Source organism: Canis lupus, unplaced genomic scaffold (assembly GCF_011100685.1).
Source record: "Canis lupus familiaris isolate Mischka breed German Shepherd unplaced genomic scaffold, alternate assembly UU_Cfam_GSD_1.0 chrUn_S896H1060, whole genome shotgun sequence".
Classification (NCBI taxonomy): Eukaryota; Metazoa; Chordata; class Mammalia; order Carnivora; family Canidae; genus Canis; species Canis lupus.
In genome coordinates this window covers 1-26,336 of record NW_023331860.1, presented here as the reverse complement: position 1 = coordinate 26,336, position 26,336 = coordinate 1, and the positions used below count along the sequence as shown (strand labels likewise).

The 26,336-nt window shown below is 75.1% G+C and overlaps 1 protein-coding gene and 18 non-coding genes across 19 annotated transcripts; 10 read left to right on the top strand and 9 right to left on the bottom strand.

Moving 5' to 3' along the window:
* Nucleotides 1-1,560: 1,560 nt before the first annotated feature.
* Nucleotides 1,561-1,631, bottom strand: TRNAG-GCC. The gene has a single exon. It is a non-coding gene; the product is annotated as a tRNA-Gly (tRNA).
* Nucleotides 1,632-3,149: 1,518 nt separating this feature from the next.
* Nucleotides 3,150-3,232, bottom strand: TRNAL-CAG. The gene has a single exon. It is a non-coding gene; the product is annotated as a tRNA-Leu (tRNA).
* A 606-nt stretch (nt 3,233-3,838) lies between these two features.
* On the top strand, nt 3,839-3,910 carry TRNAD-GUC. The gene has a single exon. It is a non-coding gene; the product is annotated as a tRNA-Asp (tRNA).
* A 764-nt stretch (nt 3,911-4,674) lies between these two features.
* On the top strand, nt 4,675-4,746 carry TRNAG-UCC. The gene has a single exon. It is a non-coding gene; the product is annotated as a tRNA-Gly (tRNA).
* Nucleotides 4,747-5,063: 317 nt separating this feature from the next.
* Nucleotides 5,064-5,135, top strand: TRNAE-CUC. The gene has a single exon. It is a non-coding gene; the product is annotated as a tRNA-Glu (tRNA).
* Nucleotides 5,136-7,937: 2,802 nt separating this feature from the next.
* LOC119879450 (basic proline-rich protein-like) lies at nt 7,938-12,045 on the bottom strand. The gene is made up of 5 exons (XM_038589732.1): nt 11,707-12,045; nt 10,314-11,630; nt 8,982-10,155; nt 8,684-8,739; nt 7,938-8,366 (listed from the first exon to the last, which is right to left on the bottom strand). The coding sequence occupies exons 1-5, from the start codon at nt 12,043-12,045 to the stop codon at nt 7,938-7,940; spliced, it is 3,315 nt and encodes a 1,104-aa protein (XP_038445660.1).
* Nucleotides 8,909-8,979, bottom strand: TRNAG-GCC. Its single transcript has one exon. It is a non-coding gene; the product is annotated as a tRNA-Gly (tRNA).
* TRNAL-CAG lies at nt 10,497-10,578 on the bottom strand. Its single transcript has one exon. It is a non-coding gene; the product is annotated as a tRNA-Leu (tRNA).
* Nucleotides 11,185-11,256, top strand: TRNAD-GUC. Its single transcript has one exon. It is a non-coding gene; the product is annotated as a tRNA-Asp (tRNA).
* Nucleotides 12,021-12,092, top strand: TRNAG-UCC. Its single transcript has one exon. It is a non-coding gene; the product is annotated as a tRNA-Gly (tRNA).
* A 317-nt stretch (nt 12,093-12,409) lies between these two features.
* Nucleotides 12,410-12,481, top strand: TRNAE-CUC. Its single transcript has one exon. It is a non-coding gene; the product is annotated as a tRNA-Glu (tRNA).
* Nucleotides 12,482-16,258: 3,777 nt separating this feature from the next.
* TRNAG-GCC lies at nt 16,259-16,329 on the bottom strand. Its single transcript has one exon. It is a non-coding gene; the product is annotated as a tRNA-Gly (tRNA).
* A 1,511-nt stretch (nt 16,330-17,840) lies between these two features.
* Nucleotides 17,841-17,923, bottom strand: TRNAL-CAG. The gene has a single exon. It is a non-coding gene; the product is annotated as a tRNA-Leu (tRNA).
* A 702-nt stretch (nt 17,924-18,625) lies between these two features.
* TRNAD-GUC lies at nt 18,626-18,697 on the top strand. Its single transcript has one exon. It is a non-coding gene; the product is annotated as a tRNA-Asp (tRNA).
* Nucleotides 18,698-19,461: 764 nt separating this feature from the next.
* On the top strand, nt 19,462-19,533 carry TRNAG-UCC. Its single transcript has one exon. It is a non-coding gene; the product is annotated as a tRNA-Gly (tRNA).
* Nucleotides 19,534-19,848: 315 nt separating this feature from the next.
* On the top strand, nt 19,849-19,920 carry TRNAE-CUC. The gene has a single exon. It is a non-coding gene; the product is annotated as a tRNA-Glu (tRNA).
* A 3,772-nt stretch (nt 19,921-23,692) lies between these two features.
* Nucleotides 23,693-23,762, bottom strand: TRNAG-GCC. The gene has a single exon. It is a non-coding gene; the product is annotated as a tRNA-Gly (tRNA).
* Nucleotides 23,763-25,246: 1,484 nt separating this feature from the next.
* Nucleotides 25,247-25,329, bottom strand: TRNAL-CAG. Its single transcript has one exon. It is a non-coding gene; the product is annotated as a tRNA-Leu (tRNA).
* A 585-nt stretch (nt 25,330-25,914) lies between these two features.
* On the top strand, nt 25,915-25,986 carry TRNAD-GUC. Its single transcript has one exon. It is a non-coding gene; the product is annotated as a tRNA-Asp (tRNA).
* Nucleotides 25,987-26,336: the final 350 nt, after the last annotated feature.

The following is a 26,336-nucleotide window of genomic DNA, read 5'->3' as shown; positions in this document are numbered from 1 at the left end:
TGGGGACCACCAGCCACGTCTCAGGTGTCAGGTGTCGTCCTGGGCTTGAGATTCAGGGAGGCCAAAGGGACAGACGCAACGCACGATCATCGACAAATGAGGACTGGGAAAGGAGGGCACGGGGAGGCGGGTGACAGGGGTGGGGTCGTTCGGGCAAGAGGGGCTGGTGGGGGTGGAGGGGCCAGCGGCGCTGGTACTCGTGTTGCTGCTGCTGCCGCCGCTGCCTCCGCCGCCGCCGGTGATGGTGGTGGCGAACTTTGGCGCTGTTGGTGACGGCGTCCCCCGGGGCCCCGGTGTAACGGTGGACTCGGTGAGCGATGGGGGTCGGGGGTCCGGGAAGGCCTTCGGTGCCGCCGCCGGCGATGCCCTTGCCCGTGCGCTGGCCTCGGTCCTGCTGCTGCTGCTATCGCGGTGGTGGTGTGCTGGTGGTCCTGGGGCTTGGTGGCGACTCGGTGCTGGTGGGGTGGTGGTGAGGGAGGGTGGAGGACTTCAGGGCCGTGGGCCATGCTACCCGTGCCGGTGTGCTGATGGTGGCCTCGGTGGTGGCGGTGACCGCGGAGGACTTCAGTCTGTTGGCGATCATGCCTACGCTGGCCTGCTGGCGGTGGGCACGTCCCGCTGCTGCTGCTGCTGCTGCTGCTGCTGCTGCTGCTGGTACAACTGCTTCTGGCATGGTGGTGGTAGTCCTGGTGCTGGTGCTGGTGCTGGTGCTGGTGTGGGGATGGTGGTCCTGGGGGTTGGTGGTGGACCAAGTGCTGCGGGGGTCGTGGAGGCCGGGCGAGGGGGGGAGGTGACCTCCGTGCCCTTGGCCGTGATGCCCATGCTGGTGCGCCGCCGTTCGTGGACCCGACGTGCTGGTGACAGCCGTGGCGGTGGCGCTGTCCCTCGAGGCTGGGTGTGCTGGCGCCGGTGCTGGCTAGGCTGCATGGACCTGGTGCTCGCGGTGACTTTAGCAGTGGGGAGTGGCCCGTGTTTGAAGGAGACCGCGGCCAGGTGGCCATAGAGAGCATCCCGGGGCTGCCAACGGGAGGATGTCGGGCCGTGAAACGGGGCTCCCTGGCGCGCTCCAAGGAGTGGCTGAGGGCCCCTCCAGAGGAGGGGTGGCAAGATGGTTGGTGGTCGGTCGACGTGCAAAGAGAGGAGGGTTTGGGGGAGTGTGGGTAGAATGAGCCATTGAGGGAGGGAATGTGAAAAGCATGCAGGTGGGCTGTGCCCGGGCGGGCGCGGGCGGTGCTTGGAAGCATTGCTTGAAGTGACGTGGGTGAGCGAAGCGCCGTCCGGGTCAGGGTCATGGAGAGAAAAAGGGCAAGGACAACGTGGGGCCGGGCAAGGGACCTGGGCCACGTCGGGCGGCAGGGGGCGGGCAGCCGGGTGGAGCGTGGCGGCCAGGGCTGGCGGCCACGGGCGAGAGACCAGAACAGACAAGTCGGCAGGGGGAAGCGGGGCGGGGCAGGAGGGCAGGGCCCCCGGCGTGAGCACAGCTGGTTCAGGCTCAGGCCCTGTGGCTTGAGCGCGTGCGCGAGGAAGCCGGGCGCGCGCGGCCAAAAGGGGGCGGCGCGCTGCATGGGCCGGGAATCGAACCCGGGCCTCCCGCGTGGCAGGCGAGAATTCTACCACTGAACCACCCATGCACCGGTGGCGGCGGCCACCAGACGGCTTCCCCAGCGGCGCTCGTCGTCGTCCCGGCACGGCCAGTGGTGAGCACCCGCTGCGCGGGGGCGGGCGGCGGGCCCGCGGTCTGCAAGACAGGCTCCGCGCCCGTGCAGATGCGCCGAGGGCTCGGGCTCGGGCTCGGGCTCGGGCTCGGGCCGGCGCGCGGCGCCCACGGTCCCAGCGAGGCCCCGAGGCGGACTCGGCTCACCCTGCGCCCTCTCCCTGGGGCGGGGCCGCCGCCAGACACTGTCCTGCCGGGAGGAGCAGCCTGGCCAAGCCTGACCCGCGCCCGATTCCCAGGCAGCGCGGGGCGTCTGTGGCCGGCGCAGCTCAGCGCGGACCTTCCCTTCCCTCCCGGCGCCCCCCCGAAGGCCCATGGGCGGATGGCTCTCCGGCCCGTGCAGTGCGCGCCGGCGGGGGCCGGCTGGGGCCCGGAGCTCGGATTGTGTGCGCTCCCGGGGTGCCGCGGGGTGGGGGGGGGGGTGTGGGTGCGCGTGTGTGCGTGTCGGCGTCGGTGTCGTCGTCGGAGATGGGGGCCGCCGAGTAGCGCCCAAGCCAAGAGGCCAAAGAAAGGCGTGTGAGCTCTGCCCGCAGCTCTCCGTCGGGGCCGGCTGGGCTGCGGTGGGGGTGAGGCCGGCAGGTGCGCTTGGGCGGAGCGGCCGCCGGCTGGCTGGCTGGCGGGCGGCGCGGTGAGGGAGCGCGCTGGCGTCCTGGAGCCCCGGCCCCGCAGCGGCTTCCGGCGCGGAGGGGGCCCGGGGAGGCAGGGCTGCCTTGCGCTCAGGGCTCCCCGGAGCCACCACGGCGGGGTGGACCCCACCCCGCCCCCCCGGGCCAGGCCCAGCGAACGGGGCGGGGGTCCCGTCTCTGGCTGGCGCGCGGAGGGCTCGGCTGCCCGCCTGGCGGGCGTGTGGCCGTGGTGAGGCCTCCGGGTGGCCACGCCTCGTGGGCGCCCCGGGGACGGAGGGGGTGGAGACCACGGAATGAATGGGGGCCGGCGGAAAGGACAGGCCGTGGGGACCCCGCGCTCCCGGCGGGCGGGCGGGGGGAGGTGTAGGGCGGGGCTGGGAGAGCGAGGAGGCGAGCGAGGCGCGCCCCTCAGTGGGAGCGTGGCCCGGCCCGCGCGGGGCTGCCGGCATTTCGGCCCGCGGCTGGCCTGCAGGGGGCGGCGGCGGGAAGGAAGAGGGCAAACGGAGCCCCCGGAGAGCCGTGCCGCCGACTTGCCGAGTTGCCGAGGCCCGCGGCCGCCGTGGGATGAGGAGGAGGGAGAGGCGCGGGAGGTGGCGGGGGAGGGAGGGCGCGGGGGCGCCAAGCCTGTGGCCGGGAGGGCCGAGGCGCTGCAGCTGCGTGGGTCCCGGGCCACGTGTGCCAGGGCGCCGCCAGCCCGCAGCCCGCAGCCCGCAGCCCGCAGCCCGCAGCGGCGTGTAAGGCGGGACAGACAGGGCGTCGTCCAGGCCCGGGTGCGGAGAGCCCGCGTTGGGCGGGCCAAAAGGTGGGCGTGTCAGGAGTGGGATTCGAACCCACGCCTCCAGGGGAGACTGCGACCTGAACGCAGCGCCTTAGACCGCTCGGCCATCCTGACGGCGGGCCTGGGCGCGCCGCCGCTCGCCTGGCTGGGACCCGGCGCCGACCCCGGAGCTGGCTGGCGGCCGTGTGGGTGCGCGACGGACGGACGGACGGACGGACGGACGGGACTCGCGTCCCGGTCGACGAGGCCAACGGCCCGCCGACTGACTCTGCTGGCGCCGCCGCCCTCGCCGCGGTCCTCGCCGCCGCCCCCTCCCCCTTCCCGGGGCGCGCACCCTGCTGCCGGCGTCCGGCCCCCCCGCCGCCCCCGCCGCCCGCCGCGGCCCATCCCCGGCGCGGGGCCTCCGGCTCGCTCGCGCAGCCCTGCTTGCCGTGTCGGGCGTCTTCTCCCGCCGCCATCCCCGCGCGGCTGGGCGGGGGCGGGGGCGGCGGCGGGTCCGGGGGCGCGACGCTCCGAGTCGGGCCGGGGGACTGCTGTGCGCGCTGACGCGGCGGCCGGGGGGTCGGGCCGGGTGGGCCGTGGCCCGGGGCACGTGGCGGGCGCCTGGCAGGACGGGCGCGCGGGACGTCGAGGGCCCGGGTGGGCGTGGGCAGGCAGGCAGGCCGGCGGGCGGGCGGGCGGGCGGAGAGGGGTCGGGCGCCCGGGCGGCCGCCGCCGCCGTCCTCGTTAGTATAGTGGTGAGTATCCCCGCCTGTCACGCGGGAGACCGGGGTTCGATTCCCCGACGGGGAGGCGAGACACGCCCTCTTTTGGTCGCGGGCGCCGCCGCCGCGCTGCCCAAACGTACGCCGGCCCCCAGGGCCCTCCTTCTCCTCCTTCTCCTCCTTGTCCTCCTTCTCCTCCCTCGTGCCTCCGCCCGGCCCCGTGCGGCCAGAGGCGCGGGGCGACCGCGGGGGCCCGTCCTGCCCGCCGTCGACCCGACCCCCCGCACCCCCTGCCCTTCCTCGTCGGCCCTGGCGCCCTGGCGCCCTGGCGCGTGCGGGCTCGGCCCAGCCCAGCCGGGACCTCCTGACGGGAGGCTGGCCGCCACGGGCTCCTCGCTCACGCGACGGACAGCTGCCCGGCTGCCGGGCTGCCCGTGGAGGTGGCCGTGGGGGCCGGGCCGACTGTGCGGGCGGGGCGGGGCGGGGCGGGGCGGGGCGCGGGTGGCGGGAGGGAAGGGAAGGGAAGGGAAGCGCGCGCCGGGGGCAGGGGGCAAGGGGCGGGGCTCCCCGGCGGGCAGCCGAGGGCCCGGGAGCCGCAGGGCGGCGAGAGCGCCCCCCAGAGGCGGGCGGCGGAGGCGGCGGGCGGTCGTGCCTGCGGAGCAGCCAGGGCTGCGTGGGGGTGGCGCGGGTGGGGCGCCGGGCGGCCGCTGGTGGCGCCCGCGACGGCGCAGAGCTGCGGCCGGCCGGCACGTCGGGGCAGGGCTGCGGCAGGCGGCGGAGGCGGTGGCGAGAGGGCGAGGAGGCGCTGGTGCGGAGCCTGGGCCGGCGTCCGGGGGCGGCCCGGGCTGTGCAGCGTTGGTGGTATAGTGGTGAGCATAGCTGCCTTCCAAGCAGTTGACCCGGGTTCGATTCCCGGCCAACGCAGCTGGCCAACGTTTTGCGCGGCTCCAGGGCCCCGGTGCTCAGGCCCGATGGGAGCCGGGAGCCGGGCGCGACGCTGAGTGCGTGTGTGTGTGTGTGTGTGAGAGAGAGAGAGAGAGAGAGAGAGAGAGAGGAGGAGGAGGAGGCGCGCAGCGTTTTGACGGCGCGGCGGGCGGGCGGTCCGGCCAGGTGGCTCGGCGGGGCCGGCGGGCGGCTGCGCGTGGCCCGGCGGGGGCCCTGGAGGCCAAGCAGAGGCGAGTGGGCGGTAGGGAGGGAGGCGCCGGGTCCAGGGCGCACGGGCCAGGCGCGCAGCCTGACGCTCCCTGGTGGTCTAGTGGTTAGGATTCGGCGCTCTCACCGCCGCGGCCCGGGTTCGATTCCCGGTCAGGGAAGCCTTTCTTCTTCCTCTCGCAAGACCGCCGCCGCACACCCCTTTTAGCCCAAGCTCGCTCGTGCGTCTCCCTGGCCCCGAGCTGACCGAGGCTGCGCGTGCGCACGAGGCCACCCGCCTCGTCGAGCCCAAGGCTGGCTTGCCTGGCGGGCTCCGTCGGGCCGGCCCAAGCCTTTTGGCCTCGCTGGCTGGCTGGCCGGCAGGTGGGCCGACTGGAGGTCTCGGCGTCTCGCGGCCGCCTCCCCCGGACGCTCGCCTGGCTCCCCGTCTCGCTCCGCCCCAGGCCCGACAGTCCGGGACGCCGTCCGACCCCAGCCGAGGCCACCGACAGGCCGGGCGCCTCGGGCCTCCGTGGGTGCTTGGACTCTCCCGCAGCACCCCTGCCGCCGGGAGAAAGGTCGTGGCGGCTCGCAGCGCCCCCACCCCCGGCCCCCCGCTGGCTCCTTGGTGAGGTGCTACTTGGCGGCGGCCGCGCTGGGGGCATGTGGGGGCGGCGGGCCGAGGCAGAGGGGGCCGGGTGTGGGGAGGGTGAGCCACCTGTCTCTCTCTGAGTCGGGGGTCACTTGCTGGAGCCCCCGGTGCCTTCTCTCGGCCGTCGGCCCGGCAACCGCCAGCGATGGCGGCGCACGTGGGTGGTGGTCTTGGGCTTGGGCGGGGATGGGAGCAGAGCGCCGGCCCCCGCCGCCCCCGCCCGGGCAGGCGGTGGTTGGAAAGCGGTTGTGGGCGTGTCCCGGTGGCCGGACCACCAGGCAGTGGAGGCCAGAGAGCAGGGAGATAGATGCAGGAGGCCAGTGGGGCTAACCCGCGGGCCGGGCAGGTGGGAGGGGGCGGAGGCACCCGGGGGACAGACGGGGTGCCCTTGGAGGCCCCGGGTCAGTCCAACTGCACGACCGCTACCCCGAATCCTGGGGCAGAGGGGCAGGCGTGTTCCCCGACACAGCTTCCTCCACCCCACGCCCCCGGCCCGGCCCCGGCCCCAGCCCCACGTGGCCGGCGCCCCAGCTGGATGCCGCTCGGAAGGCGTTCCCCTTGGCGCCTTAGCGCCCACCTAGGCAGGAGAGCCTGCAGCCCTGTCTCCGACCGGGTGCGGGTCTCCTGGCGCCGCTGCTCCTGCAGGTGAACCGCAGCGCCCGGCCTCCTTCCTGCCAACGCTTGCACGCCGGCCCTCCAAGGCTTTGCTGTGTGTCCAGAGACCGTCTGTCTCCGTCGGAGGCGCAGAGGCCGGCCCGCGCTCTGCGTGAGCCTTCCGCGGCTCGCTGGCTGGATTGGGCCACGGTCGGGCGGCGGTGGAGAGGAGCGCCCGTGGGCCTCCGGGTGCTTCCCGTCAGCACGGGCAGTTCCCTCAGCGCCCTCGCCTCTCCCTCTGGCTGTATGGGTGGGGGTGGGGGTGCGGGGAGTCCGCGACGGTGGGGGATAGCGCGGGACGAGGGTGTTCTCCCCCGCGCGTCGCCTCCCACGGGGGTCAGGGCACAGGCGCAAAGCGTCCCGGAAAGAGGGGAGGGCCAGGAGCGGACCGAGCCGGGCAGTGGGAGAAGGAGTACCGGGTGTGTGCGTGGAGTGAGGGCCCGGGACGTGTGGCGCCGGCGGGCACTGGCCGAGAGTGGGGCTGGCCACTGAGGCAGGGTGTCTGCGGGGGCTCGGGTGCGGCAGGGCACCCTGCCCGGCGCCTCTCCTGCACCTGTGCACCTGTGCGGGCGGGCGAGCTGTGAGGTAGGGGACGGGACACGCTGGGCGTGTGCCTGAGGAGCCTGTGGGAGACCGGGACTGCCGGCCTTGAGTGTAGGACGTGGGTGTGGGGTCCAAGGGGTCGGTGGTAGATGGAGGGTTTGAGCCTGGAGGCTGGAAGGAGCGGCACGTGGCACGTGGGGGTGGGTGGCGGTGGGGAGTGGGTCCCGGTGCCAGAGGGCTGGGAGACCCCGTGGTGGCGGTGGACGGCGGCGGGAGAGGTGCCGGGAGGCCGCTGGGCTGCGCTGGGCTGCGCTGGGCTGCGCTGGGCTGCGCTGCAGGGTGGCCGGGCAGACGAGAGCGGGTGAGCGAGCGAGCGAGCGAGCGAGCGAGCGAGGTGCAGGGGGCGGGGGTGGCAAGCAGGCAGCTGCGCGGCGGCCGGGCGAGGCAAAGAGAGAGAGAGAGGGAGGGAGGGAGGGACCGGGTGTCGGAGCTGTTCCCACGGGGTGAGGAATTCCACCGCCCCGGAGATGACCATTCCCCGTCATCGTCATGGGGACCACCAGCCACGTCTCAGGTGTCAGGTGTCGTCCTGGGCTTGAGATTCAGGGAGGCCAAAGGGACAGACGCAACGCACGATCATCGACAAATGAGGACTGGGAAAGGAGGGCACGGGGAGGCGGGTGACAGGGGTGGGGTCGTTCGGGCAAGAGGGGCTGGTGGGGGTGGAGGGGCCAGCGGCGCTGGTACTCGTGTTGCTGCTGCTGCCGCCGCTGCCTCCGCCGCCGCCGGTGATGGTGGTGGCGAACTTTGGCGCTGTTGGTGACGGCGTCCCCCGGGGCCCCGGTGTAACGGTGGACTCGGTGAGCGATGGGGGTCGGGGGTCCGGGAAGGCCTTCGGTGCCGCCGCCGGCGATGCCCTTGCCCGTGCGCTGGCCTCGGTCCTGCTGCTGCTGCTATCGCGGTGGTGGTGTGCTGGTGGTCCTGGGGCTTGGTGGCGACTCGGTGCTGGTGGGGTGGTGGTGAGGGAGGGTGGAGGACTTCAGGGCCGTGGGCCATGCTACCCGTGCCGGTGTGCTGATGGTGGCCTCGGTGGTGGCGGTGACCGCGGAGGACTTCAGTCTGTTGGCGATCATGCCTACGCTGGCCTGCTGGCGGTGGGCACGTCCCGCTGCTGCTGCTGCTGCTGCTGCTGCTGCTGCTGGTACAACTGCTTCTGGCATGGTGGTGGTAGTCCTGGTGCTGGTGCTGGTGCTGGTGCTGGTGTGGGGATGGTGGTCCTGGGGGTTGGTGGTGGACCAAGTGCTGCGGGGGTCGTGGAGGCCGGGCGAGGGGGGGAGGTGACCTCCGTGCCCTTGGCCGTGATGCCCATGCTGGTGCGCCGCCGTTCGTGGACCCGACGTGCTGGTGACAGCCGTGGCGGTGGCGCTGTCCCTCGAGGCTGGGTGTGCTGGCGCCGGTGCTGGCTAGGCTGCATGGACCTGGTGCTCGCGGTGACTTTAGCAGTGGGGAGTGGCCCGTGTTTGAAGGAGACCGCGGCCAGGTGGCCATAGAGAGCATCCCGGGGCTGCCAACGGGAGGATGTCGGGCCGTGAAACGGGGCTCCCTGGCGCGCTCCAAGGAGTGGCTGAGGGCCCCTCCAGAGGAGGGGTGGCAAGATGGTTGGTGGTCGGTCGACGTGCAAAGAGAGGAGGGTTTGGGGAGTGTGGGTAGAATGAGCCATTGAGGGAGGGAATGTGAAAAGCATGCAGGTGGGCTGTGCCCGGGCGGGCGCGGGCGGTGCTTGGAAGCATTGCTTGAAGTGACGTGGGTGAGCGAAGCGCCGTCCGGGTCAGGGTCATGGAGAGAAAAAGGGCAAGGACAACGTGGGGCCGGGCAAGGGACCTGGGCCACGTCGGGCGGCAGGGGGCGGGCAGCCGGGTGGAGCGTGGCGGCCAGGGCTGGCGGCCACGGGCGAGAGACCAGAACAGACAAGTCGGCAGGGGGAAGCGGGGCGGGGCAGGAGGGCAGGGCCCCCGGCGTGAGCACAGCTGGTTCAGGCTCAGGCCCTGTGGCTTGAGCGCGTGCGCGAGGAAGCCGGGCGCGCGCGGCCAAAAGGGGGCGGCGCGCTGCATGGGCCGGGAATCGAACCCGGGCCTCCCGCGTGGCAGGCGAGAATTCTACCACTGAACCACCCATGCACCGGTGGCGGCGGCCACCAGACGGCTTCCCCAGCGGCGCTCGTCGTCGTCCCGGCACGGCCAGTGGTGAGCACCCGCTGCGCGGGGGCGGGCGGCGGGCCCGCGGTCTGCAAGACAGGCTCCGCGCCCGTGCAGATGCGCCGAGGGCTCGGGCTCGGGCTCGGGCTCGGGCTCGGGCCGGCGCGCGGCGCCCACGGTCCCAGCGAGGCCCCGAGGCGGACTCGGCTCACCCTGCGCCCTCTCCCTGGGGCGGGGCCGCCGCCAGACACTGTCCTGCCGGGAGGAGCAGCCTGGCCAAGCCTGACCCGCGCCCGATTCCCAGGCAGCGCGGGGCGTCTGTGGCCGGCGCAGCTCAGCGCGGACCTTCCCTTCCCTCCCGGCGCCCCCCCGAAGGCCCATGGGCGGATGGCTCTCCGGCCCGTGCAGTGCGCGCCGGCGGGGGCCGGCTGGGGCCCGGAGCTCGGATTGTGTGCGCTCCCGGGGTGCCGCGGGGTGGGGGGGGGGGGTGTGGGTGCGCGTGTGTGCGTGTCGGCGTCGGTGTCGTCGTCGGAGATGGGGGCCGCCGAGTAGCGCCCAAGCCAAGAGGCCAAAGAAAGGCGTGTGAGCTCTGCCCGCAGCTCTCCGTCGGGGCCGGCTGGGCTGCGGTGGGGGTGAGGCCGGCAGGTGCGCTTGGGCGGAGCGGCCGCCGGCTGGCTGGCTGGCGGGCGGCGCGGTGAGGGAGCGCGCTGGCGTCCTGGAGCCCCGGCCCCGCAGCGGCTTCCGGCGCGGAGGGGGCCCGGGGAGGCAGGGCTGCCTTGCGCTCAGGGCTCCCCGGAGCCACCACGGCGGGGTGGACCCCACCCCGCCCCCCCGGGCCAGGCCCAGCGAACGGGGCGGGGGTCCCGTCTCTGGCTGGCGCGCGGAGGGCTCGGCTGCCCGCCTGGCGGGCGTGTGGCCGTGGTGAGGCCTCCGGGTGGCCACGCCTCGTGGGCGCCCCGGGGACGGAGGGGGTGGAGACCACGGAATGAATGGGGGCCGGCGGAAAGGACAGGCCGTGGGGACCCCGCGCTCCCGGCGGGCGGGCGGGGGGAGGTGTAGGGCGGGGCTGGGAGAGCGAGGAGGCGAGCGAGGCGCGCCCCTCAGTGGGAGCGTGGCCCGGCCCGCGCGGGGCTGCCGGCATTTCGGCCCGCGGCTGGCCTGCAGGGGGCGGCGGCGGGAAGGAAGAGGGCAAACGGAGCCCCCGGAGAGCCGTGCCGCCGACTTGCCGAGTTGCCGAGGCCCGCGGCCGCCGTGGGATGAGGAGGAGGGAGAGGCGCGGGAGGTGGCGGGGGAGGGAGGGCGCGGGGGCGCCAAGCCTGTGGCCGGGAGGGCCGAGGCGCTGCAGCTGCGTGGGTCCCGGGCCACGTGTGCCAGGGCGCCGCCAGCCCAGCCCGCAGCCCGCAGCCCGCAGCCCGCAGCGGCGTGTAAGGCGGGACAGACAGGGCGTCGTCCAGGCCCGGGTGCGGAGAGCCCGCGTTGGGCGGGCCAAAAGGTGGGCGTGTCAGGAGTGGGATCGAACCCACGCCTCCAGGGGAGACTGCGACCTGAACGCAGCGCCTTAGACCGCTCGGCCATCCTGACGGCGGGCCTGGGCGCGCCGCCGCTCGCCTGGCTGGGACCCGGCGCCGACCCCGGAGCTGGCTGGCGGCCGTGTGGGTGCGCGACGGACGGACGGACGGACGGACGGACGGGACTCGCGTCCCGGTCGACGAGGCCAACGGCCCGCCGACTGACTCTGCTGGCGCCGCCGCCCTCGCCGCGGTCCTCGCCGCCGCCCCCTCCCCCTTCCCGGGGCGCGCACCCTGCTGCCGGCGTCCGGCCCCCCGCCGCCCCCCGCCGCCCGCCGCGGCCCATCCCCGGCGCGGGGCCTCCGGCTCGCTCGCGCAGCCCTGCTTGCCGTGTCGGGCGTCTTCTCCCGCCGCCATCCCCGCGCGGCTGGGCGGGGGCGGGGGCGGCGGCGGGTCCGGGGGCGCGACGCTCCGAGTCGGGCCGGGGGACTGCTGTGCGCGCTGACGCGGCGGCCGGGGGGTCGGGCCGGGTGGGCCGTGGCCCGGGGCACGTGGCGGGCGCCTGGCAGGACGGGCGCGCGGGACGTCGAGGGCCCGGGTGGGCGTGGGCAGGCAGGCAGGCCGGCGGGCGGGCGGGCGGGCGGAGAGGGGTCGGGCGCCCGGGCGGCCGCCGCCGCCGTCCTCGTTAGTATAGTGGTGAGTATCCCCGCCTGTCACGCGGGAGACCGGGGTTCGATTCCCCGACGGGGAGGCGAGACACGCCCTCTTTTGGTCGCGGGCGCCGCCGCCGCGCTGCCCAAACGTACGCCGGCCCCCAGGGCCCTCCTTCTCCTCCTTCTCCTCCTTGTCCTCCTTCTCCTCCCTCGTGCCTCCGCCCGGCCCCGTGCGGCCAGAGGCGCGGGGCGACCGCGGGGGCCCGTCCTGCCCGCCGTCGACCCGACCCCCCGCACCCCCTGCCCTTCCTCGTCGGCCCTGGCGCCCTGGCGCCCTGGCGCGTGCGGGCTCGGCCCAGCCCAGCCGGGACCTCCTGACGGGAGGCTGGCCGCCACGGGCTCCTCGCTCACGCGACGGACAGCTGCCCGGCTGCCGGGCTGCCCGTGGAGGTGGCCGTGGGGGCCGGGCCGACTGTGCGGGCGGGGCGGGGCGGGGCGGGGCGGGGCGCGGGTGGCGGGAGGGAAGGGAAGGGAAGGGAAGCGCGCGCCGGGGGCAGGGGGCAAGGGGCGGGGCTCCCCGGCGGGCAGCCGAGGGCCCGGGAGCCGCAGGGCGGCGAGAGCGCCCCCCAGAGGCGGGCGGCGGAGGCGGCGGGCGGTCGTGCCTGCGGAGCAGCCAGGGCTGCGTGGGGGTGGCGCGGGTGGGGCGCCGGGCGGCCGCTGGTGGCGCCCGCGACGGCGCAGAGCTGCGGCCGGCCGGCACGTCGGGGCAGGGCTGCGGCAGGCGGCGGAGGCGGTGGCGAGAGGGCGAGGAGGCGCTGGTGCGGAGCCTGGGCCGGCGTCCGGGGGCGGCCCGGGCTGTGCAGCGTTGGTGGTATAGTGGTGAGCATAGCTGCCTTCCAAGCAGTTGACCCGGGTTCGATTCCCGGCCAACGCAGCTGGCCAACGTTTTGCGCGGCTCCAGGGCCCCGGTGCTCAGGCCCGATGGGAGCCGGGAGCCGGGCGCGACGCTGAGTGCGTGTGTGTGTGTGTGTGTGAGAGAGAGAGAGAGAGAGAGAGAGAGAGAGGAGGAGGAGGAGGCGCGCAGCGTTTTGACGGCGCGGCGGGCGGGCGGTCCGGCCAGGTGGCTCGGCGGGGCCGGCGGGCGGCTGCGCGTGGCCCGGCGGGGGCCCTGGAGGCCAAGCAGAGGCGAGTGGGCGGTAGGGAGGGAGGCGCCGGGTCCAGGGCGCACGGGCCAGGCGCGCAGCCTGACGCTCCCTGGTGGTCTAGTGGTTAGGATTCGGCGCTCTCACCGCCGCGGCCCGGGTTCGATTCCCGGTCAGGGAAGCCTTTCTTCTTCCTCTCGCAAGACCGCCGCCGCACACCCCTTTTAGCCCAAGCTCGCTCGTGCGTCTCCCTGGCCCCGAGCTGACCGAGGCTGCGCGTGCGCACGAGGCCACCCGCCTCGTCGAGCCCAAGGCTGGCTTGCCTGGCGGGCTCCGTCGGGCCGGCCCAAGCCTTTTGGCCTCGCTGGCTGGCTGGCCGGCAGGTGGGCCGACTGGAGGTCTCGGCGTCTCGCGGCCGCCTCCCCCGGACGCTCGCCTGGCTCCCCGTCTCGCTCCGCCCCAGGCCCGACGGTCCGGGACGCCGTCCGACCCCAGCCGAGGCCACCGACAGGCCGGGCGCCTCGGGCCTCCGTGGGTGCTTGGACTCTCCCGCAGCACCCCTGCCGCCGGGAGAAAGGTCGTGGCGGCTCGCAGCGCCCCCACCCCCGGCCCCCCGCTGGCTCCTTGGTGAGGTGCTACTTGGCGGCGGCCGCGCTGGGGGCATGTGGGGGCGGCGGGCCGAGGCAGAGGGGGCCGGGTGTGGGGAGGGTGAGCCACCTGTCTCTCTCTGGAGTCGGGGGTCACTTGCTGGAGCCCCCGGTGCCTTCTCTCGGCCGTCGGCCCGGCAACCGCCAGCGATGGCGGCGCACGTGGGTGGTGGTCTTGGGCTTGGGCGGGGATGGGAGCAGAGCGCCGGCCCCCGCCGCCCCCGCCCGGGCAGGCGGTGGTTGGAAAGCGGTTGTGGGCGTGTCCCGGTGGCCGGACCACCAGGCAGTGGAGGCCAGAGAGCAGGGAGATAGATGCAGGAGGCCAGTGGGGCTAACCCGCGGGCCGGGCAGGTGGGAGGGGGCGGAGGCACCCGGGGGACAGACGGGGTGCCCTTGGAGGCCCCGGGTCAGTCCAACTGCACGACCGCTACCCCGAATCCTGGGGCAGAGGGGCAGGCGTGTTCCCCGACACAGCTTCCTCCACCCCACGCCCCCGGCCCGGCCCCGGCCCCAGCCCCACGAGGCCGGCGCCCCAGCTGGATGCCGCTCGGAAGGCGTTCCCCTTGGCGCCTTAGCGCCCACCTAGGCAGGAGAGCCTGCAGCCCTGTCTCCGACCGGGTGCGGGTCTCCTGGCGCCGCTGCTCCTGCAGGTGAACCGCAGCGCCCGGCCTCCTTCCTGCCAACGCTTGCACGCCGGCCCTCCAAGGCTTTGCTGTGTGTCCAGAGACCGTCTGTCTCCGTCGGAGGCGCAGAGGCCGGCCCGCGCTCTGCGTGAGCCTTCCGCGGCTCGCTGGCTGGATTGGGCCACGGTCGGGCGGCGGTGGAGAGGAGCGCCCGTCGTGGGCCTCCGGGTGCTTCCCGTCAGCACGGGCAGTTCCCTCAGCGCCCTCGCCTCTCCCTCTGGCTGTATGGGTGGGGGTGGGGGTGCGGGGAGTCCGCGACGGTGGGGGATAGCGCGGGACGAGGGTGTTCTCCCCCGCGCGTCGCCTCCCACGGGGGTCAGGGCACAGGCGCAAAGCGTCCCGGAAAGAGGGGAGGGCCAGGAGCGGACCGAGCCGGGCAGTGGGAGAAGGAGTACCGGGTGTGTGCGTGGAGTGAGGGCCCGGGACGTGTGGCGCCGGCGGGCACTGGCCGAGAGTGGGGCTGGCCACTGAGGCAGGGTGTCTGCGGGGGCTCGGGTGCGGCAGGGCACCCTGCCCGGCGCCTCTCCTGCACCTGTGCACCTGTGCGGGCGGGCGAGCTGTGAGGTAGGGGACGGGACACGCTGGGCGTGTGCCTGAGGAGCCTGTGGGAGACCGGGACTGCCGGCCTTGAGTGTAGGACGTGGGTGTGGGGTCCAAGGGGTCGGTGGTAGATGGAGGGTTTGAGCCTGGAGGCTGGAAGGAGCGGCACGTGGCACGTGGGGGTGGGTGGCGGTGGGGAGTGGGTCCCGGTGCCAGAGGGCTGGGAGACCCCGTGGTGGCGGTGGACGGCGGCGGGAGAGGTGCCGGGAGGCCGCTGGGCTGCGCTGGGCTGCGCTGGGCTGCGCTGGGCTGCGCTGCAGGGTGGCCGGGCAGACGAGAGCGGGTGAGCGAGCGAGCGAGCGAGCGAGCGAGCGAGGTGCAGGGGGCGGGGGTGGCAAGCAGGCAGCTGCGCGGCGGCCGGGCGAGGCAAAGAGAGAGAGAGAGGGAGGGAGGGAGGGACCGGGTGTCGGAGCTGTTCCCACGGGGTGAGGAATTCCACCGCCCCGGAGATGACCATTCCCCGTCATCGTCATGGGGACCACCAGCCACGTCTCAGGTGTCAGGTGTCGTCCTGGGCTTGAGATTCAGGGAGGCCAAAGGGACAGACGCAACGCACGATCATCGACAAATGAGGACTGGGAAAGGAGGGCACGGGGAGGCGGGTGACAGGGGTGGGGTCGTTCGGGCAAGAGGGGCTGGTGGGGGTGGAGGGGCCAGCGGCGCTGGTACTCGTGTTGCTGCTGCTGCCGCCGCTGCCTCCGCCGCCGCCGGTGATGGTGGTGGCGAACTTTGGCGCTGTTGGTGACGGCGTCCCCCGGGGCCCCGGTGTAACGGTGGACTCGGTGAGCGATGGGGGTCGGGGGTCCGGGAAGGCCTTCGGTGCCGCCGCCGGCGATGCCCTTGCCCGTGCGCTGGCCTCGGTCCTGCTGCTGCTGCTATCGCGGTGGTGGTGTGCTGGTGGTCCTGGGGCTTGGTGGCGACTCGGTGCTGGTGGGGTGGTGGTGAGGGAGGGTGGAGGACTTCAGGGCCGTGGGCCATGCTACCCGTGCCGGTGTGCTGATGGTGGCCTCGGTGGTGGCGGTGACCGCGGAGGACTTCAGTCTGTTGGCGATCATGCCTACGCTGGCCTGCTGGCGGTGGGCACGTCCCGCTGCTGCTGCTGCTGCTGCTGCTGCTGCTGCTGGTACAACTGCTTCTGGCATGGTGGTGGTAGTCCTGGTGCTGGTGCTGGTGCTGGTGCTGGTGTGGGGATGGTGGTCCTGGGGGTTGGTGGTGGACCAAGTGCTGCGGGGGTCGTGGAGGCCGGGCGAGGGGGGGAGGTGACCTCCGTGCCCTTGGCCGTGATGCCCATGCTGGTGCGCCGCCGTTCGTGGACCCGACGTGCTGGTGACAGCCGTGGCGGTGGCGCTGTCCCTCGAGGCTGGGTGTGCTGGCGCCGGTGCTGGCTAGGCTGCATGGACCTGGTGCTCGCGGTGACTTTAGCAGTGGGGAGTGGCCCGTGTTTGAAGGAGACCGCGGCCAGGTGGCCATAGAGAGCATCCCGGGGCTGCCAACGGGAGGATGTCGGGCCGTGAAACGGGGCTCCCTGGCGCGCTCCAAGGAGTGGCTGAGGGCCCCTCCAGAGGAGGGGTGGCAAGATGGTTGGTGGTCGGTCGACGTGCAAAGAGAGGAGGGTTTGGGGAGTGTGGGTAGAATGAGCCATTGAGGGAGGGAATGTGAAAAGCATGCAGGTGGGCTGTGCCCGGGCGGGCGCGGGCGGTGCTTGGAAGCATTGCTTGAAGTGACGTGGGTGAGCGAAGCGCCGTCCGGGTCAGGGTCATGGAGAGAAAAAGGGCAAGGACAACGTGGGGCCGGGCAAGGGACCTGGGCCACGTCGGGCGGCAGGGGGCGGGCAGCCGGGTGGAGCGTGGCGGCCAGGGCTGGCGGCCACGGGCGAGAGACCAGAACAGACAAGTCGGCAGGGGGAAGCGGGGCGGGGCAGGAGGGCAGGGCCCCCGGCGTGAGCACAGCTGGTTCAGGCTCAGGCCCTGTGGCTTGAGCGCGTGCGCGAGGAAGCCGGGCGCGCGCGGCCAAAAGGGGGCGGCGCGCTGCATGGGCCGGGAATCGAACCCGGGCCTCCCGCGTGGCAGGCGAGAATTCTACCACTGAACCACCCATGCACCGGTGGCGGCGGCCACCAGACGGCTTCCCCAGCGGCGCTCGTCGTCGTCCCGGCACGGCCAGTGGTGAGCACCCGCTGCGCGGGGGCGGGCGGCGGGCCCGCGGTCTGCAAGACAGGCTCCGCGCCCGTGCAGATGCGCCGAGGGCTCGGGCTCGGGCTCGGGCTCGGGCTCGGGCCGGCGCGCGGCGCCCACGGTCCCAGCGAGGCCCCGAGGCGGACTCGGCTCACCCTGCGCCCTCTCCCTGGGGCGGGGCCGCCGCCAGACACTGTCCTGCCGGGAGGAGCAGCCTGGCCAAGCCTGACCCGCGCCCGATTCCCAGGCAGCGCGGGGCGTCTGTGGCCGGCGCAGCTCAGCGCGGACCTTCCCTTCCCTCCCGGCGCCCCCCCGAAGGCCCATGGGCGGATGGCTCTCCGGCCCGTGCAGTGCGCGCCGGCGGGGGCCGGCTGGGGCCCGGAGCTCGGATTGTGTGCGCTCCCGGGGTGCCGCGGGGTGGGGGGGGGGGTGTGGGTGCGCGTGTGTGCGTGTCGGCGTCGGTGTCGTCGTCGGAGATGGGGGCCGCCGAGTAGCGCCCAAGCCAAGAGGCCAAAGAAAGGCGTGTGAGCTCTGCCCGCAGCTCTCCGTCGGGGCCGGCTGGGCTGCGGTGGGGGTGAGGCCGGCAGGTGCGCTTGGGCGGAGCGGCCGCCGGCTGGCTGGCTGGCGGGCGGCGCGGTGAGGGAGCGCGCTGGCGTCCTGGAGCCCCGGCCCCGCAGCGGCTTCCGGCGCGGAGGGGGCCCGGGGAGGCAGGGCTGCCTTGCGCTCAGGGCTCCCCGGAGCCACCACGGCGGGGTGGACCCCACCCCGCCCCCCCGGGCCAGGCCCAGCGAACGGGGCGGGGGTCCCGTCTCTGGCTGGCGCGCGGAGGGCTCGGCTGCCCGCCTGGCGGGCGTGTGGCCGTGGTGAGGCCTCCGGGTGGCCACGCCTCGTGGGCGCCCCGGGGACGGAGGGGGTGGAGACCACGGAATGAATGGGGGCCGGCGGAAAGGACAGGCCGTGGGGACCCCGCGCTCCCGGCGGGCGGGCGGGGGGAGGTGTAGGGCGGGGCTGGGAGAGCGAGGAGGCGAGCGAGGCGCGCCCCTCAGTGGGAGCGTGGCCCGGCCCGCGCGGGGCTGCCGGCATTTCGGCCCGCGGCTGGCCTGCAGGGGGCGGCGGCGGGAAGGAAGAGGGCAAACGGAGCCCCCGGAGAGCCGTGCCGCCGACTTGCCGAGTTGCCGAGGCCCGCGGCCGCCGTGGGATGAGGAGGAGGGAGAGGCGCGGGAGGTGGCGGGGGAGGGAGGGCGCGGGGGCGCCAAGCCTGTGGCCGGGAGGGCCGAGGCGCTGCAGCTGCGTGGGTCCCGGGCCACGTGTGCCAGGGCGCCGCCAGCCCGCAGCCCGCAGCCCGCAGCCCGCAGCGGCGTGTAAGGCGGGACAGACAGGGCGTCGTCCAGGCCCGGGTGCGGAGAGCCCGCGTTGGGCGGGCCAAAAGGTGGGCGTGTCAGGAGTGGGATTCGAACCCACGCCTCCAGGGGAGACTGCGACCTGAACGCAGCGCCTTAGACCGCTCGGCCATCCTGACGGCGGGCCTGGGCGCGCCGCCGCTCGCCTGGCTGGGACCCGGCGCCGACCCCGGAGCTGGCTGGCGGCCGTGTGGGTGCGCGACGGACGGACGGACGGACGGACGGACGGGACTCGCGTCCCGGTCCCGGACCCGGGACTCGTCGCCCACCCGCGGTCCCCCGGCGCCGACCCCGGAGCTGGCTGGCGGCCGTGTGGGTGCGCGACGGACGGACGGACGGACGGACGGACGGGACTCGCGTCCCCGTCCCGGACCCGGGACTCGTCGCCCACCCGCGGTCCTCGCCGCCGCCCCCTCCCCCTTCCCGGGGCGCGCACCCTGCTGCCGGCGTCCGGCCCCCCGCCGCCCCCGCCGCCCGCCGCGGCCCATCCCCGGCGCGGGGCCTCCGGCTCGCTCGCGCAGCCCTGCTTGCCGTGTCGGGCGTCTTCTCCCGCCGCCATCCCCGCGCGGCTGGGCGGGGGCGGGGGCGGCGGCGGGTCCGGGGGCGCGACGCTCCGAGTCGGGCCGGGGGACTGCTGTGCGCGCTGACGCGGCGGCCGGGGGGTCGGGCCGGGTGGGCCGTGGCCCGGGGCACGTGGCGGGCGCCTGGCAGGACGGGCGCGCGGGACGTCGAGGGCCCGGGTGGGCGTGGGCAGGCAGGCAGGCCGGCGGGCGGGCGGGCGGGCGGAGAGGGGTCGGGCGCCCGGGCGGCCGCCGCCGCCGTCCTCGTTAGTATAGTGGTGAGTATCCCCGCCTGTCACGCGGGAGACCGGGGTTCGATTCCCCGACGGGGAGGCGAGACACGCCCTCTTTTGGTCGCGGGCGCCGCCGCCGCGCTGCCCAAACGTACGCCGGCCCCCAGGGCCCTCCTTCTCCTCCTTCTCCTCCTTGTCCTCCTTCTCCTCCCTCGTGCCTCCGCCCGGCCCCGTGCGGCCAGAGGCGCGGGGCGACCGCGGGGGCCCGTCCTGCCCGCCGTCGACCCGACCCCCCGCACCCCCTGCCCTTCCTCGTCGGCCCTGGCGCCCTGGCGCCCTGGCGCGTGCGGGCTCGGCCCAGCCCAGCCGGGACCTCCTGACGGGAGGCTGGCCGCCACGGGCTCCTCGCTCACGCGACGGACAGCTGCCCGGCTGCCGGGCTGCCCGTGGAGGTGGCCGTGGGGGCCGGGCCGACTGTGCGGGCGGGGCGGGGCGGGGCGGGGCGGGGCGCGGGTGGCGGGAGGGAAGGGAAGGGAAGGGAAGCGCGCGCCGGGGGCAGGGGGCAAGGGGCGGGGCTCCCCGGCGGGCAGCCGAGGGCCCGGGAGCCGCAGGGCGGCGAGAGCGCCCCCCAGAGGCGGGCGGCGGAGGCGGCGGGCGGTCGTGCCTGCGGAGCAGCCAGGGCTGCGTGGGGGTGGCGCGGGTGGGGCGCCGGGCGGCCGCTGGTGGCGCCCGCGACGGCGCAGAGCTGCGGCCGGCCGGCACGTCGGGGCAGGGCTGCGGCAGGCGGCGGAGGCGGTGGCGAGAGGGCGAGGAGGCGCTGGTGCGGAGCCTGGGCCGGCGTCCGGGGGCGGCCCGGGCTGTGCAGCGTTGGTGGTATAGTGGTGAGCATAGCTGCCTTCCAAGCAGTTGACCCGGGTTCGATTCCCGGCCAACGCAGCTGGCCAACGTTTTGCGCGGCTCCAGGGCCCCGGTGCTCAGGCCCGATGGGAGCCGGGAGCCGGGCGCGACGCTGAGTGCGTGTGTGTGTGTGTGTGAGAGAGAGAGAGAGAGAGAGAGAGAGAGAGGAGGAGGAGGAGGCGCGCAGCGTTTTGACGGCGCGGCGGGCGGGCGGTCCGGCCAGGTGGCTCGGCGGGGCCGGCGGGCGGCTGCGCGTGGCCCGGCGGGGGCCCTGGAGGCCAAGCAGAGGCGAGTGGGCGGTAGGGAGGGAGGCGCCGGGTCCAGGGCGCACGGGCCAGGCGCGCAGCCTGACGCTCCCTGGTGGTCTAGTGGTTAGGATTCGGCGCTCTCACCGCCGCGGCCCGGGTTCGATTCCCGGTCAGGGAAGCCTTTCTTCTTCCTCTCGCAAGACCGCCGCCGCACACCCCTTTTAGCCCAAGCTCGCTCGTGCGTCTCCCTGGCCCCGAGCTGACCGAGGCTGCGCGTGCGCACGAGGCCACCCGCCTCGTCGAGCCCAAGGCTGGCTTGCCTGGCGGGCTCCGTCGGGCCGGCCCAAGCCTTTTGGCCTCGCTGGCTGGCTGGCCGGCAGGTGGGCCGACTGGAGGTCTCGGCGTCTCGCGGCCGCCTCCCCCGGACGCTCGCCTGGCTCCCCGTCTCGCTCCGCCCCAGGCCCGACGGTCCGGGACGCCGTCCGACCCCAGCCGAGGCCACCGACAGGCCGGGCGCCTCGGGCCTCCGTGGGTGCTTGGACTCTCCCGCAGCACCCCTGCCGCCGGGAGAAAGGTCGTGGCGGCTCGCAGCGCCCCCACCCCCGGCCCCCCGCTGGCTCCTTGGTGAGGTGCTACTTGGCGGCGGCCGCGCTGGGGGCATGTGGGGGCGGCGGGCCGAGGCAGAGGGGGCCGGGTGTGGGGAGGGTGAGCCACCTGTCTCTCTCTGGAGTCGGGGGTCACTTGCTGGAGCCCCCGGTGCCTTCTCTCGGCCGTCGGCCCGGCAACCGCCAGCGATGGCGGCGCACGTGGGTGGTGGTCTTGGGCTTGGGCGGGGATGGGAGCAGAGCGCCGGCCCCCGCCGCCCCCGCCCGGGCAGGCGGTGGTTGGAAAGCGGTTGTGGGCGTGTCCCGGTGGCCGGACCACCAGGCAGTGGAGGCCAGAGAGCAGGGAGATAGATGCAGGAGGCCAGTGGGGCTAACCCGCGGGCCGGGCAGGTGGGAGGGGGCGGAGGCACCCGGGGGACAGACGGGGTGCCCTTGGAGGCCCCGGGTCAGTCCAACTGCACGACCGCTACCCCGAATCCTGGGGCAGAGGGGCAGGCGTGTTCCCCGACACAGCTTCCTCCACCCCACGCCCCCGGCCCGGCCCCGGCCCCAGCCCCACGAGGCCGGCGCCCCAGCTGGATGCCGCTCGGAGGCGTTCCCCTTGGCGCCTTAGCGCCCACCTAGGCAGGAGAGCCTGCAGCCCTGTCTCCGACCGGGTGCGGGTCTCCTGCGCCGCTGCTCCTGCAGGTGAACCGCAGCGCCCGGCCTCCTTCCTGCCACGCTTGCACGCCGGCCCTCCAAGGCTTTGCTGTGTGTCCAGAGACCGTCTGTCTCCGTCGGAGGCGCAGAGGCCGGCCCGCGCTCTGCGTGAGCCTTCCGCGGCTCGCTGGCTGGATTGGGCCACGGTCGGGCGGCGGTGGAGAGGAGCGCCCGTCGTGGGCCTCCGGGTGCTTCCCGTCAGCACGGGCAGTTCCCTCAGCGCCCTCGCCTCTCCCTCTGGCTGTATGGGTGGGGGTGGGGGTGCGGGGAGTCCGCGACGGTGGGGGATAGCGCGGGACGAGGGTGTTCTCCCCCGCGCGTCGCCTCCCACGGGGGTCAGGGCACAGGCGCAAAGCGTCCCGGAAAGAGGGGAGGGCCAGGAGCGGACCGAGCCGGGCAGTGGGAGAAGGAGTACCGGGTGTGTGCGTGGAGTGAGGGCCCGGGACGTGTGGCGCCGGCGGGCACTGGCCGAGAGTGGGGCTGGCCACTGAGGCAGGGTGTCTGCGGGGGCTCGGGTGCGGCAGGGCACCCTGCCCGGCGCCTCTCCTGCACCTGTGCACCTGTGCGGGCGGGCGAGCTGTGAGGTAGGGGACGGGACACGCTGGGCGTGTGCCTGAGGAGCCTGTGGAGACCGGGACTGCCGGCCTTGAGTGTAGGACGTGGGTGTGGGGTCCAGGGGGTCGGTGGTAGATGGAGGGTTTGAGCCTGGAGGCTGGAAGGAGCGGCACGTGGCACGTGGGGGTGGGTGGCGGTGGGGAGTGGGTCCCGGTGCCAGAGGGCTGGGAGACCCCGTGGTGGCGGTGGACGGCGGCGGGAGAGGTGCCGGGAGGCCGCTGGGCTGCGCTGGGCTGCGCTGGGCTGCGCTGGGCTGCGCTGCAGGGTGGCCGGGCAGACGAGAGCGGGTGGGCGAGCGAGCGAGCGAGCGAGCGAGCGAGGTGCAGGGGGGCGGGGGTGGCAAGCAGGCAGCTGCGCGGCGGCCGGGCGAGGCAAAGAGAGAGAGAGAGGGAGGGAGGGAGGGACCGGGTGTCGGAGCTGTTCCCACGGGGTGAGGAATTCCACCGCCCCGGAGATGACCATTCCCCGTCATCGTCATGGGGACCACCAGCCACGTCTCAGGTGTCAGGTGTCGTCCTGGGCTTGAGATTCAGGGAGGCCAAAGGACAGACGCAACGCACGATCATCGACAAATGAGGACTGGGAAAGGAGGGCACGGGGAGGCGGGTGACAGGGGTGGGGTCGTTCGGGCAAGAGGGGCTGGTGGGGTGGAGGGGCCAGCGGCGCTGGTACTCGTGTTGCTGCTGCTGCCGCCGCTGCCTCCGCCGCCGCCGGTGATGGTGGTGGCGAACTTTGGCGCTGTTGGTGACGGCGTCCCCCGGGGCCCCGGTGTAACGGTGGACTCGGTGAGCGATGGGGGTCGGGGGTCCGGGAAGGCCTTCGGTGCCGCCGCCGGCGATGCCCTTGCCCGTGCGCTGGCCTCGGTCCTGCTGCTGCTGCTATCGCGGTGGTGGTGTGCTGGTGGTCCTGGGGCTTGGTGGCGACTCGGTGCTGGTGGGGTGGTGGTGAGGGAGGGTGGAGGACTTCAGGGCCGTGGGCCATGCTACCCGTGCCGGTGTGCTGATGGTGGCCTCGGTGGTGGCGGTGACCGCGGAGGACTCAGTCTGTTGGCGATCATGCCTACGCTGGCCTGCTGGCGGTGGGCACGTCCCGCTGCTGCTGCTGCTGCTGCTGCTGCTGCTGGTACAACTGCTTCTGGCATGGTGGTGGTAGTCCTGGTGCTGGTGCTGGTGCTGGTGCTGTGTGGGGATGGTGGTCCTGGGGTTTGGTGGTGGACCAAGTGCTGCGGGGGTCGTGGAGGCCGGGCGAGGGGGGAGGTGACCTCCGTGCCCTTGGCCGTGATGCCCATGCTGGTGCGCCGCCGTTCGTGGACCGACGTGCTGGTGACAGCCGTGGCGGTGGCGCTGTCCCTCGAGGCTGGGTGTGCTGGCGCCGGTGCTGGCTAGGCTGCATGGACCTGGTGCTCGCGGTGACTTTAGCAGTGGGGAGTGGCCCGTGTTTGAAGGAGACCGCGGCCAGGTGGCCATAGAGAGCAATCCCGGGCTGCCAACGGGAGGATGTCGGGCCGTGAAACGGGGGCTCCCTGGCGCGCTCCAAGGAGTGGCTGAGGGCCCCTCCAGAGGAGGGGTGGCAAGATGGTTGGTGGTCGGTCGACGTGCAAAGAGAGGAGGGTTTGGGGAGTGTGGGTAGAATGAGCCATTGAGGGAGGGAATGTGAAAAGCATGCAGGTGGGCTGGTGCCCGGGCGGGCGCGGGCCGGTGTCTTGGAAGCATTGCTTGAAGTGACTGGGTGAGCGAAGCGCCGTCCGGGGTCAGGGTCATGGAGAGAAAAAGGGCAAGGACAAACGTGGGTCCGGGCAAGGGACCTGGGCCACGTCGGGCGGCAGGGGGCGGGCAGCCGGGTGGAGCGTGGCGGCCAGGGCTGGCGGCCACGGGCGAGAGAACCAGAACAGACAAGTCGGCAGGGGGAAGCGGGGCGGGGCATGGAGGGCAGGGCCCCCGTCGTGAGCACAGCTGGTTCAGGCTCAGGCCCTGTGGCTTGAGCGCGTGCGCGAGGAAGCCGGGCGCGCGCGGCCAAAAGGGGGCGGCGCGCTGCATGGGCCGGAATCGAACCCGGGCCTCCCGCGTGGCAGGCGAGAATTCTACCACTGAACCACCCATGCAACCGGTGGCGGCGGCCACCAGACGCTTCCCCAGCGGCGCTCGTCGTCGTCCCGGCACGGCCAGTGGTGAGCACCCGCTGCGCGGGGGCGGGCGGCGGGCCCGCGGTCTGCAAGACAGGCTCCGCGCCCGTGCAGATGCGCCGAGGGCTCGGGCTCGGGCTCGGGCTCGGGCTCGGGCCGGCGCGCGGCGCCCACGGTCCCAGCGAGGCCCCGAGGCGGACTCGGCTCACCCTGCGCCCTCTCCCTGGGGCGGGGCCGCCGCCAGACACTGTCCTGCCGGGAGGAGCAGCCTGGCCAAGCCTGACCCGCGCCCGATTCCCAGGCAGCGCGGGGCGTCTGTGGCCGGCGCAGCTCAGCGCGGACCTTCCCTTCCCTCCCGGCGCCCCCCCGAAGGCCCATGGGCGGATGGCTCTCCGGCCCGTGCAGTGCGCGCCGGCGGGGGCCGGCTGGGGCCCGGAGCTCGGATTGTGTGCGCTCCCGGGGTGCCGCGGGGTGGGGGGGGGGTGGGTGCGCGTGTGTGCGTGTCGGCGTCGGTGTCGTCGTCGGAGATGGGGGCCGCCGAGTAGCGCCCAAGCCAAGAGGCCAAAGAAAGGCGTGTGAGCTCTGCCCGCAGCTCTCCGTCGGGGCCGGCTGGGCTGCGGTGGGGGTGAGGCCGGCAGGTGCGCTTGGGCGGAGCGGCCGCCGGCTGGCTGGCTGGCGGGCGGCGCGGTGAGGGAGCGCGCTGGCGTCCTGGAGCCCCGGCCCCGCAGCGGCTTCCGGCGCGGAGGGGGCCCGGGGCAGGGCTGCCTTGCGCTCAGGGCTCCCCGGAGCCACCACGGCGGGGTGGACCCCACCCCGCCCCCCCCCCCCCCCTCCCGTCCTCTCGCGCGCGCGGAGGGCTCGGCTGCCCGCCTGGCGGGCGTGTGGCCGTGGTGAGGCCTCCGGGTGGCCACGCCTCGTGGGCGCCCCGGGGACGGAGGGGGTGGAGACCACGGAATGAATGGGGGCCGGCGGAAAGGACAGGCCGTGGGGACCCCGCGCTCCCGGCGGGCGGGCGGGGGAGGTGTAGGGCGGGGCTGGGAGAGCGAGGAGGCGAGCGAGGCGCGCCCCTCAGTGGGAGCGTGGCCCGGCCCGCGCGGGGCTGCCGGCATTGCGGCCCGCGGCTGGCCTGCAGGGGGCGGCGGCGGGAAGGAAGAGGGCAAACGGAGCCCCCGGAGAGCCGTGCCGCCGACTTGCCGAGTTGCCGAGGCCCGCGGCCGCCGTGGGATGAGGAGGAGGGAGAGGCGCGGGAGGTGGCGGGGGAGGGAGGGCGCGGGGGCGCCAAGCCTGTGGCCGGGAGGGCCGAGGCGCTGCAGCTGCGTGGGTCCCGGGCCACGTGTGCCAGGGCGCCGCCAGCCCGCAGCCCGCAGCCCGCAGCCCCGCAGCGGCGTGTAAGGCGGGACAGACAGGGCGTCGTCCAGGCCCGGGTGCGGAGAGCCCGCGTTGGGCGGGCCAAAAGGTGGGCGTGTCAGGAGTGGGATTCGAACCCACGCCTCCAGGGGAGACTGCGACCTGAACGCAGCGCCTTAGACCGCTCGGCCATCCTGACGGCGGGCCTGGGCGCGCCGCCGCTCGCCTGGCTGGGACCCGGCGCCGACCCCGGAGCTGGCTGGCGGCCGTGTGGGTGCGCGACGGACGGACGGACGGACGGACGGACGGGACTCGCGTCCCGGTCGACGAGGCCAACGGCCCGCCGACTGACTCTGCTGGCGCCGCCGCCCTCGCCGCGGTCCTCGCCGCCGCCCCCTCCCCCTTCCCGGGGCGCCACCCTGCTGCCGGCGTCCGGCCCCCCCCCCCCCCCGCCCCCCCCCCCCTCCCCCCCCTCCTCCGCTCGCTCGCGCAGCCCTGCTTGCCGTGTCGGGCGTCTTCTCCCCCGCCATCCCCGCGCGGCTGGGCGGGGGCGGGGGCGGCGGCGGTCCGGGGGCGCGACGCTCCGAGTCGGGCCGGGGGACTGCTGTGCGCGCTGACGCGGCGGCCGGGGGGGGGGCCGGGTGGGCCGTGGCCCGGGGCACGTGGCGGGCGCCTGGCAGGACGGGCGCGCGGGACGTCGAGGGCCCTGGGCGTGGGCAGGCAGGCAGGCCGGCGGGCGGCGGGCGGGCGGAGAGGGGTCGGGCCCGGGCGGCCGCCGCCGCCGTCCTCGTTAGTATAGTGGTGAGTATCCCCGCCTGTCACGCGGGAGACCGGGGTTCGATTCCCCGACGGGGAGGCGAGACACGCCCTCTTTTGGTCGCGGGCGCCGCCGCCGCGCTGCCCAAACGTACGCCGGCCCCCAGGGCCCTCCTTCTCCTCCTTCTCCTCCTTGTCCTCCTTCTCCTCCCTCGTGCCTCCGCCCGGCCCCGTGCGGCCAGAGGCGCGGGGCGACCGCGGGGGCCCGTCCTGCCCGCCGTCGACCCGACCCCCCGCACCCCCTGCCCTTCCTCGTCGGCCCTGGCGCCCTGGCGCCCTGGCGCGTGCGGGCTCGGCCCAGCCCAGCCGGGACCTCCTGACGGGAGGCTGGCCGCCACGGGCTCCTCGCTCACGCGACGGACAGCTGCCGGCCCGGCTGCCGTGATGCCG

What these genes read in the sequence shown, in the direction of transcription:
- LOC119879450 (XM_038589732.1), bottom strand. Translation starts at nt 12,045, where the DNA reads ATGCTCACCACTATACCACCAACGCTGCACAGCCCGGGCCGCCCCCGG. An exon ending in CTCGGCCCTCCCGGCCACAG is followed by an intron (nt 10,156 to 10,313) that starts GCTTGGCGCCCC and finishes CGCCCCCTGCAG; the next exon opens with GCCAGCCGCGGGCCGAAATG. An exon ending in TCTGGTGGCCGCCGCCACCG is followed by an intron (nt 8,740 to 8,981) that starts GTGCATGGGTGG and finishes CGTGGCCGCCAG; the next exon opens with CCCTGGCCGCCACGCTCCAC.